Genomic DNA, 15,957 nt, shown 5'->3' with positions numbered 1-15,957 from the left:
GAGCTGGAATTCATATGCAATTTTGACACCATCAGCATAGGTCTGACTAGAGACTGAAAATGGCTCTTCCATTCCAATACATACTTTTCCCCTTTAGGTATTCTCACCATCTTGTTCACATACACCTAGATTGAAATTAGCTCAGATAAAACATTCCCATCTCTGTATCCCTACCATCAGTTTTTTTCTCCCTTTCATTTCTTGCATTTAATAAAGTGAGTTGCAACTCACAAAAGCTTATGCCATAATAAAACTGTTAGTCTTTAAGGTGCTATTGGTCCCCTTGGTGTAATTACAGCAGATAGTTTATTAAATCATTGTCATTAAGTCAAGGGAGTTTAATTTAGCTGAAAAATGACTAATTTGCAGAAAGGCTCCAACTAACCTTCAGATCACAAGTGGTGTTAAGCAGCAAGTTGGAGGGTTTGAGGTCACGGTGCAGCACGTTGGCTGAATGAATATATTTTAACCCTCTCAGGATCTGGTAAAGGAAATAGCAAATGTGGTCGTTGCTGAGGTGTTGAGTCTTTAACAGTTTGTAAAGATCTGTTTCCATGAGATCTTGCACAATGTATCTGTAAGCCACTGGATGTAAGGCAAGCAAATCCAAAACCATTTTAGATAATCACATGCTGTACTACCTGAGCTATCCATTCTGAATTTCAGAGTTTAAAAGTACTATCAAGCCACAAATTTTGTCTGACTGTTTCCTTTGTTTTCACTTTAACAAATCACAAAAGAATCTGGCTGTTTGGTTCAGATCACTCTGGTGATTCAGTTAGTTGCTACAGGATTAAGAGACATTAGTACATAATTTTCAGCAACTAACAATAAAAATCTATTTTATATAGGAAGTGGATTTATTTGGCTCTAAACAGGAGAAACTTTGTGTCTCCAGAGGATTCTTCTCTCTGCCAAAAAAGTGAATACTCTTGTTTAATAGTGTTAAAAGTACAAGGAGAAAATGACATTTGCATTCAGTACGAAATAAATGTGAAAGAAATAAAGCTTAGAGGGTATTAATTTCTGACCTAGGCTTCTCATGTTCAGAAACCAACTACCCTCTTCTACCATGTATTTGTCATGCTGGATCAATCAGCCCTACATTTTAAAATCTAGTACTGAACGAACTCTTGCCTGCAGATTCTTCCACCCCAAACTGAATCACATCTGACCTCCTTCCACCCCTTAATGTAACTCAGAGAAATATCTGGATTTGCAGAGCAGGGGTCATATAATCCCAGTGCAAGAAACTGACTTTTATATAACAACAAATGTCAGTCAAGATAGAAATCAAATAGCAATTTATGCCTTGTAATTAGTTTTCCCACCATGAATCAACATGTCCCTTTGAACTCTCAGGCCCAGATGGAACACTACCTGCACTCAAAATATTGTCATTCTGTATTGTTCAGAGAAGAAGGGAAGACGCTTAGTACTGATGTGTAGGTCTTCCAAGGTTTCACTTCCTGCTAAACAAATTAAGCCAAATTTTCCAATTGGGGGTGTGTGTGTGTGTGTGTGTGTGTGTGTGTGTGTGTGTGTGTGTGTGTGTGTGTGTGTGTGTGTGTGTGTGTGTGTGTGTGTGTGTGTGTGTGTGTGTGTGTGTGTGTGTGTGTGAGTGAGAGAGAGAGAGAGAAAACAAAATGTATTTGCACATATCAGGCACGTTCAACTGCCTGTGTACTGTGCACAGACTTTTCCATACACAAGTGCTGTACATCTGGATCTTTGCAGATTAATCCTTTCATCTCACCTATGAAACAGTATAGATCATTAAGCCTGGTGACCCACGGTAGCTATCTCCTCTCCTCAGTGTGGACAGCCTCTGACTGATTGTTCCAAACATAGTATGCTTTATTTTAGGATCAGTAAGGATTGAACTATTTAATTTAATTTAGAATAAAATGGCTGTTATCAGCTAAAGATATCTATGCCCCGTCAAGATCTCATGATCTAAGATTTATAGGAAAAACATAGGAATGCTGTGCGCAGACCCATCCATATAAAAGCTGGTGTCCACCTTAGGTATCAAACCAGAGACTATTTACAGATTTTTTTTTTTTTACTGTGCAGTATCAAATATAAAATGCAATGCTGGATACTGTGACAATTTCTGAAACAATCTAATCAGGCAGAGGCATGCTAATATTACAGCCTGCAATAAAACAAAGTTAACTACCAAAAGGTATTTATTTATTTTTATATTGTTTACAGGATGAGATGTATATTGGCAATTGTATCAGTACAGATTGAAAACAGAACTCAAGTTTTACTAAGGTGACAAAGCTTTTCTTACAGTTTACCAGAGCACAGCAAGTAAAATTCTTGGCACAATTTAATAGCAGGATGAATTAAAAAGAAAGTGTAACTGACATAACATTTAACACAGAGAATTATAACGATCAAAGAGAAAAAAGTGGTGTCATTATGTATACCATCTTACGCTTTAAAAGGATACACATCTTTCATTTGTTCAATAGTTGGAGCTCTGATAATGTCATTGATTCCAATAATATTCTCATGTCTGAAGCGCAGGAGGATTTTGATCTCTCTCAGAGTTCTCTGGCAATATGTCTGGTGCTCAAAAGGGCTGATTTTCTTTATAGCTACTCGAACTTTGTTGATGTTATCATAGGCAGAACTGGAAGAGGAATTCATATTAGGGATGAACAAAATGTAGTTGCACATATCAGACATGTACAAAATATTAAATCCACTTAGTCCATTAAGCAATAAGAAGAATTCCGCAGACTCTAGGGAACACAAACACCTTCTACATTCATTAAGTGCATGATGGTCAATAAATAAGACATGCATTTTAATTTTTCAACAAATTCCTGGTTATACTGCAGCAATGGGGTTCTCTCACAGTATTTGCATTATTCCCATGAATAAAATTAGAATCAACACCTTTCATTCTTATCAGCCTGTAATAATGAGGCTCTGAATTTCACAGAATAGGTCCAAACTTCTATAAAAGTTGTGTTCCACACCCACAAGCTTCCTTCATATCAAAATGTTCACTGTTCCAGGGAAATGCAACTGTCATTGAAGGTCTTGGTTGTAAAAAGAGATATTTTCACATGCAGAAAAATACAATCCCAAACACGGCTCTGGATATGAGGAAAAAGGTCACGAATTGGACTTCATTCAATGGAGAGCCAGAACATAGAGAAACAGAACATGTGTTCAGTAATCTACACTTCTAAGCAGGTAAAGTGATGTACATACACCAGCCTGAGCTTTCATGCAGTTTCATTCTGAAATATATGTACATTGCAATGTCCGTGTTCTTTCTGAAAAACCTAATGTCTACAAATTATGCTTTTTATATCAAGATGGAAAACAGTTAGTCCCAAAGAAATGTTCATGATTTTCTAAAACCCAGTGTTATGTTGTATTGCAAAAGAGATACATATTTATGAACTTCAGGATGCTTTCTATGCTTCCATAACTAAAAGTAACAGAATGGAAGTGTCTTATTGCAGTCAGTTATTTTTCTGTGAATAAAATGTGTGATTGAGCGGGACAATTCACTCCTAATTTTGTGAAAAATCATTTTTGCAAAAAACCTCCGCAAACCATTGAGACAAATAGAAACGGTTTCACAGTAGTTTTTTTTATTTTGTTTTAAATTCCATTTAAAACAATGAGGGGTTAAAAAACGTTGTGTGTGAAACCAGAGAGAGAGAGAGAGAGAGAGAGAGAGAGAGAGAGAGAGAGGGTAAAAATTTAGGCCACTCAATCAACAGGCCGAAATAAATTTTTCATTAATATAAAAAATATTCCTTGAGGTTCTCAGTAGGACCACTCTGCTGAAAAGCCTGTATACTTTTTGATCAGCTGGAGTAGTGCTACATGGAGAAGATGCTCAGGAAAAAGGTACTCAAAAGGAATTCTTGAAAATGCCTGGATCTTTGAATCACTCTCCCACCCCAAGACAGAGAACTTGGAAGGGTGAGTGGCACATTTTAGACACTACATTACTACAGGTTGTATCTCCCTCAATACCTTAGTGGTCCTGAACGAGGGGAAGTCAGGCTCTCCGTGGCTGCCTGGGGGAGGGCAACCACTTCTGCAATGCTCCCCTGTCCTAGCCAGGTTCCAATGGGGCTCCGTGTCCCAGCCAGCTCCCCACTACAGGGCTCTTCTAGCCCCAGATGGGGTCACCCCACAGCTGCAGGGCTGTTGGTGAGACTCCTCACCCCAGCTCCCCACTGTAGGGCTCCGTTGACTTGACTCCCCACAGCTGTCAGGCTGCCTGCAGGGCTCCGTGTCACAGCTGGCCTCCCAGCTGCAGGGCTGCCCACAGTGGGGCTCCCCAACCCCGCATGGGCTCCCAAGTGGTGGGGCTCCCAAACCTGGGGCTCCCCAGAGTGGGCTGCCAGCAGGGCTCACTGCCATCAGCATGGCTCTTTTGCGCTCTGCACAGCTGGAACCTTCTGGTCCAGCAATATCCATTGTCCTGCTGGACAAGAGCGTGCCAGATGATGGAGTTTCAAACTGCACTACATATGAAACACTATCAAATTAACATTATAATTTGCAAAGACCAAGCATTTACAAGATACTCAATTCAGGTTACCAGTACAACCTTAATACAGCCCTCTCATGCATATGTATCAGACAAACCAGAAATTTTAAAGACTGAATGAGGCAATTCAGGAATGAACAGAAGAATTCTTATCCTGGTTCATTTCATCACTGTACACAGATCACCTACTTTCCCTATGTATTTGTTCCTTCACAATAAAGCACCTACGCTTAATTTCACAGCACACAGCAGATTTGCGACAGACGAAGAGGAAGCAAATTGTTTTAGGAATACTTCATGACCAGTGTTAGGCAATTAAGTTGATGAAATATGTAAACACATGTATTTTATTCTCAAGCTTTAATAAATAGTGATGATGTTTTTGCTTTTTCAAATGAATACAAGTAAGTTATCCATGGGATAACAGTATTTCTTCTTCCATAAAGCAGAAATTTCTTCTTGCCTTTCACAGTATTGCTAATTTTATCATTTGAAAATATCAACATTTGATATGCTTAATTCAATAATTTCATTTAATGTTCTAAAACATTTCCCTAGCAAGTTGGGTAAGAATTTTAGATTGATATTAAAAACAGAACAGTAAAAATACAATTCTGCCTTTAAAGCAGGCATGTCAAACTCGCGTCCAGGGAGACACATGCAGCCTGAATTTTTTTTTTTCCCCTCCAGTGTGTGACTAGAACACCCAAATGCGGCCCGGTCACACACCCATCTTTGGCATGCACAAGCGGCCATGCGCAAGACAAACACCCATCCCAGCTCCTCAGGCCATCTGTGTTTATCACCTGCATATTAAAATGCACGTGCCAGACATGGACGGCCTCAGGAGCCAGAATGGGTGTTTGTCTTGCCCCCTGCTGCCCACGTGTGCCAGAGAAGGGTATGTGACCATTCTAAGGAGAGGGACAGTGAAACCCACACTGGCTGCAGAGAGGGGCACCTATGTGGAGTAGCTGCAGGTAGAGAACCACAAGCGGCAGAGCAAGGGGCAGAGGAGCATGAGGCAGAGTTATCTGGGGAGGGAGCATGTGGGGGTGCAGTGAAACCCATGATGGGCAAGGTGGAGAGGGGCGCCTGCTTGGGGCAGCGGCAGGTAGGGAGCCATGGGGGTGGAGCAAGGGGCAGCCAAGGAGTGCAAGGTAGAGTAATATGGAGATGGGGTATGGGGGGGTGTAATGCATGGAGGAGGAGCAATAACGCCTCAAGGGTACACAGGGTGGTGCAAGGGGGGCTGCACTATAGTGAGAGGAATACAAGCCCCAAAAAGAGTCTTAAAGTGGGGAGAACACAGTGCAATGGGGGATTGCAGTGTAAATCCCAGAATGTCTGAGAAGTGCAGAGAAACTCTGTGTGTGTGTGGGGGGGGGGGGAATGCAGTGTAAATTGGAGGGGAGGAGGTCTAAGATGTGTGAACGCGTGCAGTGTTTCTCCTTCAGTGGAGCTGAAAGAATCTCCTTTCTGGACTTTGGAGAACAGCTACAGCTATGAGACCCTGACCTGGTCCCTCTCCCCATCACCACTTCCCCTACTGGGGGAAATGCAATTCCACACCACACCCCCTTCCCCTCTCCCTGCTTCCTCTATGCAGGAAGAAAAAAATGTTGGATTGTAGTGTCTTCCATGACCCACTCAAAGGGATCAAAGGGTGTGGGGGAAAGGGGAATCTCTAATCTCCATATGGGGAGAGAAGCTGTTCTTAGGGGAAGGGGAGGGGTTTCATCATGCTATATGCACCTTGTAACAAAGATAAGAGGGAAATACATAAAAATCAGCCAAAGCATCATTCAAACCCAGTCACAACGATTGATAAAGCATACCCTACACAATGGAAATGTTCTGACTTATGTACACCCTTAGTGACATAACATCAGAGGTGTTCCATCAGCAAGCTGGTGGTGATTAGTTTCTCTCAGCCCTAATCTTCATTCTCTGAGTCTGCACAGTTCCACTCCCCTGTGATACTTCTTCTTTAAATTAACTCTTGCTGTTGTTCCTTGCAGCCACAAATCTCAAAGCCCATTCATTCATTCATATTGATAACTCACTACTTTCCTGTTCTCATTTTTAGAGACCATGAAACTGACAGCACAGAGTGCAGAACTAGCCCCAGAAAGCAGGCAAAACCAGCTGCTTTTATCATCAGAGTTTTCTGTCTCTTTCTTCCCCCACTGCTAGGTGTGTCTTTTCTCAAATTTTAAGAGCTATTAATAAAATTATGAAAATATAATTAAAATTATTACATTCTCAATTAAAATTATTGTATTATATTTAAACAAGATGTGAAAAATATTATAAAATATACCTAAAACAATCTATAATAGATAATTACAACTTTCCAATAGAAGTACATTTTCTTTCGTGCCCCTGAAAGCAATCGGTTTTTGTTTGTGCAGCCCTCAATACGCTTTGAGTTTGACATGCTTGCTTTAAAGAGTACTAGCATATATCCTATGAAGTCAGGGTGGAAAAAGTGGGGTACTTGTGGTAAGAATATGATGTTCCCTTTTTAGTGCACATCTTCCATATAGTGACTTTTCTCCCTTGATATTAATGGATCTCACCACATTGTAATGTAATTACTGAGTATGCATTTCTGTTATTGCCACAAAGCCTGTGCAAGCTCACAAAAGCACAAATGAAGTGGAAGCTAGTGATAAAAGAAACTGACTTGTGATCAGTTATGTTGTCTCAAACTTTTTTCAATCCTGTGCAATTCAGTGTAATAGAAGATTTTCTCTTTGTAATTTTTTTTACATTAGCAACCTCAGCAACAAGCCTACTTTAGATGTATGAGTGGGTGCACATTTACCTCTGAAGCAGTAGGGAGTAGCATGAATAATGTAACTACAAAGAGAATCTGTTGAATACCATGTTAATACCACATCTCTCTCACAGAAATGTGGACCATTTTAGCTATTACTGCAGAAGAGTCACAGAACTTAAGAACATACCAATGCCTCTTTACTAGACATGTCTTTTGAGACATGAAGGACTCCTAATATTAAAATTGTTGAAAGAGGCAGATGGATTTTTCCAATCCCACAATGTTTTCAACTACCTGTTCGTCAGCATAAACAAAAGACAGTGTCCCTGCCTTAAGGAGCTTGCAATCTAAGTGTTAACTCAATACTAGTAAGCATAAAGCTCTATCTTGAAGTATTAGATTGAACACCTGGCCATTTTCACTTCTAAACTAACTCATACACAGCCTGGGTTGGCTCATGCAGAAATGGCTTTTTGTAAAAAAGATGATGGTCTCAGATCACTGCACAGTAGACTGGCATCAACATTACAATGCCATAGTTGGAATTCTTGTTGGGAGTCTCAGAAAATAGGCCAAGGTCTGAAACATCTCCTCAGTCCTTAAGATGGTGTCTAGCACTCACTGCAACTACCTCATTCCTCTCACAAATCACTGCTGAGGCACAAATGGGTGAAGAAGCTTAAGCCGATGGCACCCATGCTGTCCATTTCAGAGGATAAAAATCTACATCTCCAGAAATGACAGTCTACAAGCACTAAATTTACCAAAAAAAAAATCCATACAGCAGCTCACTTCTTCTGTGAGAATGTACCACCATCATCAACTGTTTACTTTTTCTTCAGACTAGATTTACAGTGACTGCCTTCTGAAGAAGAGAACTTGTAGACTACTACCACCTTTCTTCACAGGAAAAATTACGATGTCTACCTGAAAAATGGGGGCAATACTTGACATATCAATCCTTGCCAGGATTCTGTAAGCACTAATCAGTTTTCAAAATGCTTCTGTGATTCTCAGGTAGAAACTGCTAGTCTATACCCTTGAATTCTTAAGCTAGTTTATCATTCTGTTCATAAACTGGCATACATTTCATCTTCATTACATTTAGTACAACCCCCTAACTGTAATGGCTCCTATGTATTATTCATAGCTGCAATGAACTTTGTTACTAATACTTTAAGCACAAAGATGACAGCTGAGCAAACCTTTTTTTTTCTCTCCTGTTAATGCTCAGTTTTACAAGTTGATGCAAGCATGTGGCTGTGAGTGCTCTTTAATTGTATCATGATTTTAAATGCAGATATTTTGCAACTACTGAACAACGTTACTCTAATTTCAGGCTCACATGATTGCATTACAAAGATTTGCTTTGGATTTGAATACCTATTTATATTTGACCCCTACTTTCCTTAGTATTAGAATTTTTAAAATACTGAGCTATTAAATATTTTGCAAATATCTAAACTATGTTGATCTTGGTTGAGCATGTCAGTTGCTATAAGACTAGTAATATTAATAAACCTAAGTTTTATAATGTAATTTTAGAAACAGACTCTCTCCTTTTTACAGCCTTTACTTTCACTTTTTGCTTAAAAGCCCAGCAGTGGGACATCCTTCTGACAACATACTGCACAAAATCATACACAGCTCTACATGCAGAGCTAACCAGGTACATGCTGGCTACTAAGCAGGACCTCTGACTTATACTCAATTCTTCGTTAACTCCTGGTCAAGAAGGAAAGCCTTCCTCTGTACAGGATGGGCCTACTACCAAAATTTTACTCCTTCCACCAGCAGCAGCACATTCATCCACCCGTTTCTTTTCCTCATGTGTTTCTTAGGGAGCAGAATTGAAACAAGTGAGAGCATGTTGCAACTACCACCAGGAAGAAAGCCAACACCTGGCAGTGGTCTCTTGCCCATAGAGAAGGCTGTTTCCTCACACAATAAGAGAGAAACTCTCTAGTCTGCCAGCACACTCAGTCCTCCTGCCCTAGCTGCTTCTTCACCTTACCTTGTCACCCAGCCCAGCATGGATCCTTGGGGAAGAATATTCACCCACCCCACAGGAAGTTGTGCAGCCTTATAGCTAGGATTTTTTTTTTAAATCTACAAAACTACAGGAGACACACACTGTTCTAAGCTCCCAATCAGCCCAGTCATTCATTTAAATAATTATATAGAAAACTACATAAACAGCTGACAGGGAGTTAAGAGCAAGATCTCTTTTACCTGCAGCCTATTGCTACCTTGGCAACAAGACTCCAAGGGCATGTCCAGGGATAAGAAACTCAATGAAATATAGAATGTCACTGTTAATAACTAGGATAGGAAAACAAAATAATTCCAGATGGTCAAGCCATTATTGAAAAAAAATGGATATTGATCTCAAATACATTTATTCTTTTGATTTAGTCTACATTTAACTCAATCCTAAGTATCTCTGAAACACTGACATTTAGGCCAGTTTACACTGTAAAAAAATTTAAACTGAAGACTTTGCTTGTTAGAAAAAAATAATACCGTATTCCTCGCATGGTACCACATAGAAGTTTCATGGATTTCCTACAAAAGTTATTCAGAATTTCTAGTTTAGATTTGTTAGCCTTTTACACTTATTTATTTTACACGATGTATTTATTTTCTAGTATTATTGATTATTCTGCCTAAAAGGAACTAGTTTTTATTATTTATCTGCATACACATTTCTTCCTCAGAGAGCAATGAATGGAAAAATTACAAAAAAAGTGATAGGAAAAAATGCTTCACACTTCTGAAAGAATGTTTGCAAAGTTTCTATCCAAAAATTGAACACAATTTTGTTATGGCATCACAGAAGGTGTAATTTCTTCCACAACCCAAAATGTGTAATGTTAATTAATGTTAATTTCCCACCTGTTCATATCAATTTTGAAAATAAAACTTCAAAGTGAAGGATTATACTACTAAAACCATTTTTATAGGCTTGCTACACAGAATCAGCATCTGTTTCAGAAGAAAGGAATGTCTGACCACATTTGTATTTAAGGTACTTTTGTCTCATTTAAATGGACTTCCTTTTATAAGAGATCAGCCACACGGTGTTCACTTAAGTTTTTAAAAAAGCAAATTTAATAGGTTAATTTTAGGGATTACTAGTAAACTATCCTATAAGCTTGTTTGCAAATTCTGAAATTAAAATTGTATTTTTGCATTCAGAAAGAAATTGACTAATGAATACTAAACTATCCAGTTAACATTAATCTACACTGTTTAGATATTAACTTTAAAATATAAAAATTCCATACACTTTGGAAAAGTGGAACTGACTTTTACACTTGTTAGCTTCAAATTAACAGCAGCACACTTGTAAAAAGTCACCCCCCCCCAAATAAAAAGATAAAAGAAATAAAAGGAACTGTGGCTATGAGAGATATTTACAGTATAGTCACACAAAAATTCTCATTTCCCAGCACTTGTATAAAGTTGTTGGGAAAACAGGAACAGATAGCAGCCCTGAAAAGCTGGCAAATTCATGTTCAAGAAAGTTTAGAGATCACCTATAGATATCTACATGTTTCCAGAATAATGCAAAAACTGTCAATACTATTTCACAAATATATCTGGAGCATAATTTTAAAGGTGCCAAGCACTCAGTTTATTAGCTTCAAGAAGAGTAGCAGGCTCAGCACCTCTAAAACAAGATCTAAATGTGTAACTATAGAGCAAAAATAAAGTGGAATAAAGCTAAACATTAGGGCTGCATCTACACTAGGAAGTTCTTTCAAAAGATCCTATGGAGCATCGACACACAAAAAGCATTCTTTCAAAAACAAATCAAAAGAATGTGGTGCTCCTTTTCAAAGCACTCTTCCACTCCTGTTTCAGGAAGAATGCCTTCTTTTGAAAGAAGCAGGTCTTTGTCCACGAAAGCTTATGCTCAAAAATATCTGTTAGTCTATAAGGTGCCCCAGGAGTTCTTGTTGTTCTCCAAGATACAGACTAACACGGCTACCTCTCTGATATTTGAAAGAAAGTGTGTGTAGACATTCCTCAGGGCCCTTCTTTTGAAAGAGCAGTCCTCATGGCACCTGATTTTTCAATCCCTCGCCTATTTTTTCAAAAGAGCGGGGGCTGTGTAGATGCTCTCTTTCGAAAGAGCAGATCACTCTTTAAATCCACTTTTTTGTGTGGATGCACTCTTTCAAAAGAAGTTCTTTCGGAAGAGATCTTTCGGAATGGCTTCTTTCCCAAGATCTCTGTAGTGTAGATGTAGCCTAGCAGTCTTGTATTAAATAATAACCTTTAATAAAGTCTATTTAATATTAGCACCAGTCACGTCTCTAGTGCAAGAGTACACCATCAAAGCTGATATTTTTATTGTAAATATTAAACTATAAAAACAAAAATGTTCTAGAACTAGAGACTGGTTATCTGATACAGTTCTGCTTCTTCATCTCTTTGAAACAGATATCTGTGTGCGCCATGTGGAAATACTAACAGATGTATCAATAACTCTGAAAACAGACCTGTTCAAGAGTACTAGCTTCTATAAAATCTCAGACTTGAGGAGCCAGTTGTTATTCCAGTTGCATACATATACACACAGCTATAGTAACACACATCACATAATTTTACATTTCCTCCAGAGGATATAAAAAAATAGAATTCAGCATATTTGAATAATCTATTAATGTATGTAATTACTGCATTTCCTCCTACTACCATCCTCCACACAGGTTACTAACACTCAATATTAACTAAATTGGATTTTTTAATTTAATTGAAACATGTATACTTACTATTTACAAGTATTTAATGCAGAAAAACACTAGAAACAGAAGAGTACTCAAAATTTAGACTCTGTTCAAACCCATACTTTTTTCTTTTAACACAAGTGATTATGTTTTTGAAATTTCTAAAACGAAAGTGTTTAAGAAAAAAATTCTCTTAATCACATGATGTATAAATAATTTTTCTGCCCAGCAGCAGTGAAGTTTTCAGTACTGAGCCAGCACAAACATGAATGCACATTCCATGCACCTTCCTGAGCGTATTTATTAATTCAAACACTTGACTTTGTACAATTTTGCATTATTGCAAATAACCATGTACTATTTCATGTAATACAGTAAATATGGATCAGGGCCAAGGATTTATTTTATCCCTTTCATTCTACACATAGCCCAACCAGAGACAATTTGCTCACTACACTAGCGCACATTGTTCTCAACCCACAAGATTTCTAGTCTTCAGGTATTTGGCCATCCACCCATCTTCTGCTATCTCAGGGTGAAACGGGAACTTTGGTTGCAATGATGACAGCAAAGGAAATCTATAGCATAACAGAGCTTCAAAATAACTGCAGTGCAGATGTGGTCCCGTCTGTGGCAATCCTAACATGGCCCTACTTGTGCCATACAACTTTCAGCCTCAGATGTCAGGCATATACCTAGAAGAAAAGCCCTTCTTCCCACACAGGCAGCCTGTCCCCTAAAGATGTACTATCGGTTGAGGAAGTGTCGGGAGAAGAGAACATCCTCTGATTCGGGGAGGGAGAAAAGGAGAGTTTTCCCCGATCAAACTCCAGTTTTACTACCGAAACTTCTGACACCACATCTGCTGACATTTTCTGATAAAACTGACCAATTATCATCACTCTGCTTTCCATCTGTTGGGCAGTTTCTGATTTACTCTATATTGCCTTTCACACCATGTCTACTTTGTTACCTAACCCTCTTGTGAAGGATTTTATTAAACTGCTTTTCAAAGTCTACGTAAGTTGGGTCAGTAAGTAGTCTTTTATCTACTACTTTATTTTCCTGTTCAAAGAAGTCTAAGAATTCTAGATTAGGGAGGCGGGATTTTCCTTACAGAGGCTGTGCTCATTAGGCTCCCTCAAAGCTGGTAATTCTATTTATGATTATTATTTAACGAATTTACCAAGTACAGAAGAAAAGCTTATTGGTTAATTCCTCAGATTGCCCCTAGCACTTTTTAAAAATAGAAATGCAATATTGCCTACCATCAATAAAAGTAACTCACTTAAATGAGAAGTCATTTTTATTAATAGCTCAAGCACTTCTTAAATTCCTACCTAACTGTGGGTGTCTGGAACCAGGTGACTTACTCTTTTTAGTTTATTTGTTCTAGAAACTTCTCTTTTGACATTTCAATATGACAGTGTCTTTTCACTACCAGAGAAGTGTAGCTATCACCTCAAAATTCTGTTATGAAGACTTATGCAAAGAAATCAGCTAGATTCCGTTCAATGCCTCTCTCTCTCATAATTGATATATTTCCTGCAAGACACTTAAATTCTCATGCAAACTTATGGTATCAGATAATAAAATGGATTTGTTTCTATATCTTTAGCTATTTGCCATTGAAATTCCATCTTTACTTCTTACTTTTTGTCTGCTGTAGTTCGTACTCCTTTTAATTGACTTAACTAATCTTTTATTTTCTGAAGGATATCTGTCTTTAACTGCCTAAACTTTGCTATTTAGTCATACTAATTTAATTTTTGTCTTCCTGATTCCCTTTCTTTTTTGGAGGTGTACGTAACTTCTGACACTATTATTGTTTCCTTAGAGTAGTATCTCTGCCAAATCTAAGGATTTCAAGTTCTTTACATTTGATTTTAGGACCTTTTGCCTAGCTTCCTCTTTTTAATGACTTCTTTATGAAGTCAAGCATACCCATACTACATTTCTACACTAGACTGAGCTGTCAACACAGTCAGGCTGCCAAGCAGATTGCAAGAACGATCAGCTCTGTTGACAGAGAGTGGACGGACTGCCTGGTTGCTCTCTCGACAAATGGCTAATTGGAAGCACAACAGACAGAGCTGTTGACAGAGGGCCCCCCGGCACGTCCAGACTGGCTGTTGCCAGATCTGTCACCAGATGCGTTCTTCCTCATGGGGAAGTGGGATAAGGCTGTCAACAAAAGTGCTGCATTCTGTTGCTTTACTGTCAACGGAACACTTTGGGAAACTGGAGGCTCCCGGGATTTTGTCAACAAAATACCAGCATTGTCAAAAAACCCTCTAGTGTAGACGTAGCCATTGAGACAGGCTGGCCATGAAGACTAATACAGAAAAGAATTTTCACTGCTTCAAAGCAGTCAGCTAAGCAGACACATTCAAAATACAAAATTTAAACAGCGTTTTACCATGTCATGTGGTACATTCAGGGCTGTCAAATTCCAGAAGATTGGGCATGCCACTGAGCTGATTCACTGAAGCAAGTTTGTGGAATTGCTGATCTGCGGTACTCTTATCTACTAGATGGTGCTTAGTTCAGGATACGGTACTACATCAGTCTCAACCATAAAGGGAGCTACTTGCCCTCCAACTAACCAGGAGGCAAGGTACTGCAATGACAGCTGCTAATTTGGATGAAGGGGAAACTGGAAGATGAACTAATTATATAGTATACCCTGCAACTCTAATTGCAAGTTGCCAGCACTTAAAATATACCCACCAAAAACAGATGAATTACTTTCACCATGCAACAGAGGTTCTAACTCACATTCTAATTACTTTACCAGCAACAAAGTGTTTTTCAAAATATTGTAAAAAATATCAAAATAAACTGAATTTAACTAATTCTAGGAAAAGCATTATTTTTAGTACAACTTTATGAGTACATGATTTATATAATATTGAACAACTCAGTTTAGAAACCTGAATACATTCGTCTCCTTCCAAAGGAACAAAAAGCTAATATTAAGCTATCATGGAAAACTAAAGTTTGACTATCTGCTAAAAGTAAATTTTATTAATGTTCCTACACATGTTATACCCAGACCCACAAATACTTTTGTTGAGCACTGAAGTGCAGCAAGTTCTCAGGAGCAAACCACCAACTGTTTGATGGCACTGCCTCTGGACCAGCATGCACAGCACAGCACTATTCTTAAGAACCTCCTCCTCCCTCCACATGAGCCTACAGGCCACCATTATTAACCAGCAACCTGAGACAGAAATAAGATGGGAGGACACCAGAATGTTGTAGACAGATGTACAGACATGGAATATGAATAACTGAAACAACATTCTCGAGCCAGAGCAGCAGAGAACAATGTCTTGGTCCTCCATTACAGCATGAAAAACATCTTGACAAAAGACACTATGGATTAACTAATTATCTTCACCAACTCCAAGCTGACAGCATGCAACAGCAAGGGGCTTTGAACATATCAGATAAACAAGAATAATTTTTAAGGGAAGTCTTTCCACATGTGAGAAGTGATGTCAAAGGAAAGGGAAACAAAAGCAAGACTCTTTCCATCCCTATCGTACAATTTTTAAATTGTGAGGCGCTGAAGTCCACCCAGCCATCTGAGTTATAGCTACATTCCGCTAGGCTAGAGAAAGCCAATGAAGAATGTTTGAACATTTTATTAAGGGGAACAATTATGGCCTCCCGAGGGGAGATAAAATTTCCAGTGAATAAACATGCTTTCATCTGGCTTGTACTCAAAAGAATAATTCTTTGATATTAGTTCTCGTCAACTATCACCAAAGATCTGACCTCTTCTTTCTGGAAGCTGCCACTGAGAAAGTATTGGATCCAAGATTTTGGATCCTAGACAACCTTTAGATCTCGCCACAGCACAGAAACAGCATCAGTTTTAGTGCAATTAACAG

General features: G+C 38.7%; 1 protein-coding gene across 1 annotated transcript in view; it reads right to left on the bottom strand.

Annotated features, from left to right (window-relative positions):
- Positions 1-15,957, bottom strand: part of MAPK1 (mitogen-activated protein kinase 1) — a 58,256-nt gene that overhangs the window by 26,669 nt on the left and 15,630 nt on the right. The window contains exons 2-3 of the mRNA XM_075013091.1: positions 2,462-2,644; positions 386-575 (exon numbers count right to left, since the gene is read on the bottom strand). Of these exons, the coding sequence (XP_074869192.1) occupies positions 386-575; positions 2,462-2,644 (373 nt within the window). The remainder of the gene's footprint in view (positions 1-385; positions 576-2,461; positions 2,645-15,957) is intronic.

Source organism: Carettochelys insculpta, chromosome 18 (genome assembly GCF_033958435.1).
Source record: "Carettochelys insculpta isolate YL-2023 chromosome 18, ASM3395843v1, whole genome shotgun sequence".
Lineage (NCBI taxonomy): Eukaryota > Metazoa > Chordata > Testudines > Carettochelyidae > Carettochelys > Carettochelys insculpta.
Note: the sequence above shows the minus strand (reverse complement) of the source record. Positions and strands in the feature narration are given on the sequence as shown.